We start from the raw sequence: 5,554 nt of genomic DNA, 5'->3' as shown, positions 1-5,554 counted from the left end.
CTGTGTATATAGTGTATATATAGTTAAAGTAAACTTTTTAAATATAGTTAAAAAAAGTAAAACAAAAACAACACAAGTTTTATATATATATATATATATTTACTGTGTATATATAGTTAAAGTAAACTTTTTAAATATAGTTAAAAAAAGTAAAACAAAAACAAAAAAGTTTGCACAAGTTTTCATATTTGATATTCTATAGAAAGGACTAAACTAAGCAAAAATATGTAATTTCATGCCGTTGTTGATATGTATATAGTCAAAAAGTAAGGTGAAATTCTGGTAGCTTAAATCAATTAGATATTTAAATGCTTAGTTTTATGATCAAAGGAAAAACAAATAAGGGATCCACAAAATTGTATATTTAACATGATTTTTCCTAAAAAAAAAGAAAGAAAAGAAAAGAAAAAAAAGGCATTATCAAGTAAACCTAAGTTGCTTCAGTCTAGTAAGTGTTCATCTTGAAATATTATTAACAATTAAAATCGTTAAATATTTCACTGCCAAAAATCTACCATGACCTGAAGAAGGACATTTTTATAATTATACTAAAAGGCATTTTACTTTCTTAACAACTACAAACTATGAATCAAGACGACAAAATGCATGTAGACGATTGTGTACAACAGGTTTTTCAGGAAAGTTTCGATCATGTTGATAATTTAGAGGCCATATCAAATATGAGACAGTAGGCTTTGTATGAGTAAGCATGACAAGGAGACACTGAAGTCAGATCCTTCAGGTAATGAAATCATCTGATGACGTCCCATTCAGACCCAACCGGTTCCTCACTTCCAGTCACATCAGGACAACAATAATGTTTCAACTGGTGTCCTTCTGCAATTGCTTTCCACAGAATGCACCGTCTGTCAAGTGAGGTCTGTTTAGCTCTTAAAGTGCGATTAGTGGCCATTACAAGGCAAAGATAAAGATTAACGCTTCTCTCGTCGAATCCCTCGGCGTCCGGCGCGATGCTACAGAACATAGGAGGCCGGGCTTCCATTCTAATTCTCGTATAATTTAAACCACTCAGCCCACACTGACATAATGTGCGCTCCTTCCTCCACTGCACTCTTGATTTACAATCCAGAGGGGAGATGGGAGAACTGACAAGCCCTGTGTTTTGGAAAGCTCTGCATCTAATTAGCAGAGGCTTTCTGGTTGCCCGGGACATGAGATTTGGCAGTGCGTGTAGCTCCTCTCATTAAAACAGCACTCCTCGTGGAGTGGACGCACAAAAAAAGCCTCCCTCTCAACAGAAAGAAAGAAAAAGGAAACGATTCCTTTTCCACCAACACATTTGTATAACTGTTATTTAGCGCGCTCGCTTTTATACGCAAGTATTCAACCTGTCTGTTTAGCAGACGTCCAAAGCAAATGGCATTTTCTTTTTCTTTCAGTGTTTCTTTGGAAAAAACCTTCTTTGTGAAAACTCCCATCATTATATTTTTCTTTTCCATTGTTAAGTGTATTGCTTTGTAGACTCTCCTTTGAATGATCTTAAAGCGAATTAGCATAAAGCAGACCCGTCACTAAACAGAAAACCGAGAAAGAGAGAGGAAGAGCTCATCTAATAGGGCTGAATGGGGTTGCTGTGAGTCGGGCGGACTGCAGTTTGTGTATCTGGAAGACATGAAGTTATAGGCTATAGGGATTTCCGCCGGTTGCTATTTAAGTACCCGGCACTTACTCACAAGACTGCCAGAGGCAAAATGGTGGTCAGTTGCTTTGTTTGGGGTTTTGGTGAGATTTGAGAAGGACGTGTAAGCCAGTGAGGCGTGATCGAGTGGTTTTGGTTCTGTTTCATGGCACCTGTGTCTGTGTGGGATGCGTATTAAAATAGATGTTTGTCCTGCTGGAAGTTCTTGTGCAGTTTTGGAATTAGCTCATGTTTTTAGGCAAACAAGAAAACGGACACTCGGTATTTTATATAGTGCCATTAAATAAATTTGTTCAAAGCTGAATGAATAACATCTGTTGCATGTTGATTAGCAAGAAAAATTATTTCAACTGAGTTTGTAAAACTAAATGAAAGACACACTCACAGAAATACTCTTTGTAAGTATGTGGGGCAATTTACGTTAAACCCGTGGATTTACAATGCAAACTGAAATTTAACCAATAACTAACCATTATTAATTGGCGACGCTAACAGTCAGGCTACATATTTTCCAATCTTTCTGAACAGATTGAGAGGAAGACAGTGGGAATTTGGTGTTCATGATAAAATCATCTGTTGTTTAGCTCTCGTTAGTTGTTTATCGTAAAACAATTATATGTTGTAACCCAACAAATTGTTATTTGATGGTTATTGAATATTAATTAATAATTTGGTAGCACTTTATTTTAAGGACCAATTCTCACTATTAACTAGTTGCTTATTAGCATGCATATTACTAGCATATTGGCTGTTCATTGGTACTTATAAAGCACATATTAATGCCTTATTCTGCATGACCATATTTTAAGCCATTAATCCTACCCATACCTAAACTTAACAACTACATTTACATTTAGTCATTTAGCAGACGCTTTTATCCAAAGCGATTACAAATGAGGACAATAGAAGCAATCAAAACCAACAAAAGAGCAATAAAATGTAAGTGCTTAATAAATAAAAAGAAAACAAGTAGATAGAATAGAAAAAAATAGAGAATGCTAATAGAGGGTCCATTTTTGTAAATAAATAAAAAGAAAACAAGTAGATAAAATAGAAATAGAACAGAGAGTGCTAGTGTTAACTACCTTACTAACTATTAATAAGCAGCAAATTAGGAGTTTGTTAAGGGAAAACTCTTAGTTAATAGTGAATGTGTTCTAAAGTGTTACCAATAATTGTAATGTTATTGCCTGTAAATTACATATAAATGTCCAATATTAAAATTCTTCAATATTTTATTTGCAATTAAAAATAATAAAAAAATACAAACTAAAATCAATAATTTTAAATACAAATGTATTAACTGAATTTAGGCAGCACAGCATTATAATTAAAAATCGATTTTCATTTTTAGAAGATAAAATTTTACATTTAAGAGTGTTACTAAAGGGTAATGACCCTCTGTCTGAAATGACGAGTTTTTAAGGGGCGGCTCCTTTAAGGCTTGTCAGTAAACAGCAACTGTTATGATTTGCTAACATCATTTCAGGAGAACGTCAACACCTCCTTGCTATTGCATGTATAAAACAACATTTGCAGACAAAGCATTATGAAATTGTTTACTTATGGTTTGTGATGCAGCTATCAGGTCCAATACAGTTGGCTGCTTCATCTTTAATAAAAAAAAAGTTGTGTCAAAAGCTCAAAGAAAATTGTATTTCTCATGTCATGACCACTTTAAACTAATTTTTTTAACATAAATGAAAAAGAAAAGATTTAAAGGAATCTAAAAGTAAAAATAGTGGCTATGCACACCCAATTAAATATCCAATATCGGCTGATCTGTTATATCGGTCGATAACCGATATGGTACCGATATATTGTGCTTTTGATGCACATATTTCAGATGTGACCTAGTGGTTAGTGCTAGGTGTTAAGCTGTGATGTTCATTCAAGTTCATATTCAGCTTGTGTTTGTGACCCCCCCCCCATCATTTCCTGTCTGCTCCTGACTGTCAGAAAATGAAACAAAAAACTAAAATAATATATATAATTTACATTTTACGGCACACCCTTAGGCTGTTTATTTCAATAGTAAGCTGTCAGCAGGTTAGAAATAAAGTAGTGTTCAAAGTTGCCATGTAATCAAGGTTTCACAAGCAAGCCAGTCGTCTCTGTGTTTATTTTGACTGATGCACTGTTAATGACATATCTCTGTCTAGCCTGTGTGTTTTTGTGTGCACGAGAATGGGTCCATGTGTGTACGTTTATCTCCCCAGCCTCCGATGGGTTCCTCAGACTGTCTGCTGCAGGGCTGGAGCGCTTGATTCATTAGACTGTCAGCCTGTGCCTGAGAGAGTAATGCTTTTATGCAGGATTAGAACAGGGCCACCAGTGTTAGCTCTACAGGGAAATAAATACATGGAGGATGCGCCCCCCCTTAGCTAACCATTAGTCCTGCAGTCAACACCGCCACCGTAGATTTGTTTCTCTGAATCCTCTGATATGTCCTGCTTTACCAAAGGCCTCCGATTTCTTTTGGGCTGTTACTTTAATCAAAAAAAAAAAAAAGACTTGTGAGAAGTTTGATGCAGGCGGCTAATAACCGAGTCCTGTCCTGTCGTGTTTTGATTATTTTTGCTTTGCAACGGAGACACTTCCATCTGGCCATGGTGGAAAATGAAGGGTTACAGGCGGTTGTGGATGACAGCTTTGAGGAGATTGTGTGACTGCGAAAACGCTAGACCAATTGAAATGCCCTGTCTATGGGACGAATGGATTTAAGGCAGGCGTTGTAAGGAATACTTGTTGCAGGAAAGGTGGAATAGGGTGTTGTTAAAATGCTTGAATAACCGAAGCCTTCTTTTGGAGAGAGGTCATGATGAGAGATGCAGAACGAATGCGTCATTAAGAAAATTCAGTGTTTGCTCGATCGTTTCAAATTATAAATATGATCATTAGCCTCCAAAAAAAAAAAACCTCCAAAAAAGACTTCTTCATGAAAGAGCATTTAGAAAACTGAAAATATCAGTTATTGGAAGTGGTGCCCATCAGCAACCCATAAGTCCATTTCCCTCAAATTACCATTCATTACCATTTTAGTGTCAAACCATTAGTTTGACCAGCTAATCCTTGCAATTACCGGTAGTATTATACGATTTCCTAACAATTCATTGCAGATTCTCTTTATGGCTCCATTAAAAGGATGGCTAATTTTGTGGCAAACTTGATTTCTCGTCAGTGGAGCCGGCGTTTCCTGTCGAATGGCCTTTGGAGAGCAAAGGCTCAAGGCTCTTTTATGGCCACCTCTCAGGCTCGGCGCGTCGGTATGAGAGTGTGACTGTGAATACGAATCGCCTCTTTAGCCCTGCTGCTCTGGAGGGTCAGGCATGTGTGCGAGACTCTGAGGCGAAGACAGCACTACAACCACTTTTGTTCTAAATGGATGTGGGAAGTGATAGCAAGGATGTTTTAGCACACTTTCCATTAGATTGGTGTAAAAAGGTTGATTTAATATGGATATGAGTTCACATGATGTCCATACCTGACATGCTTTCTCAATTGTGTCTTGGTATAGTTTTTGAATCACTTTCATTAGAAAGTCATTAACACATATTATAATGTCGAACAGAACAGATTTGTGTACATTCTTAGACAAGTATAGAAATTAATAAATCAAAGTTTAATGATGTTTCAAACTACCTGAAAGTACATTAACCACTGATCTGGCAAATATATTTTAGACTTTGTTTGAATAAATTTAACTTCTTGTCTCTGCAACCCTTCTCTCCAAAAGAGTCTGCCTAGCTTTGGACCGTACTTAAAGACGAAGACTGAAGCCCTGGCGAGGTACAAGAAGATCCTTAAAGATGCTAGCGGCAATGTGATCACAGACACCAGTGATTCTAGAGTTCCCCAAAAAAACATCCCCAAAGAACCCATCCCTAATGTAAA

General features: G+C 36.6%; 1 protein-coding gene across 1 annotated transcript in view; it reads left to right on the top strand.

The window, feature by feature from the left end:
• LOC107710600 (dihydropyrimidine dehydrogenase [NADP(+)]) overlaps positions 1-5,554 on the top strand; it is a 135,298-nt gene that overhangs the window by 125,791 nt on the left and 3,953 nt on the right. Inside the window, exon 20 of the mRNA XM_016515412.1 lies at positions 5,397-5,551. Coding sequence (XP_016370898.1) covers positions 5,397-5,551 — 155 coding nt within the window. The remainder of the gene's footprint in view (positions 1-5,396; positions 5,552-5,554) is intronic.

Source organism: Sinocyclocheilus rhinocerous, unplaced genomic scaffold (assembly GCF_001515625.1).
Source record: "Sinocyclocheilus rhinocerous isolate Xijiao unplaced genomic scaffold, SAMN03320098_v1.1 scaffold507, whole genome shotgun sequence".
In the NCBI taxonomy this organism is placed as follows: domain Eukaryota; kingdom Metazoa; phylum Chordata; class Actinopteri; order Cypriniformes; family Cyprinidae; genus Sinocyclocheilus; species Sinocyclocheilus rhinocerous.
Note: the sequence above shows the minus strand (reverse complement) of the source record. Positions and strands in the feature narration are given on the sequence as shown.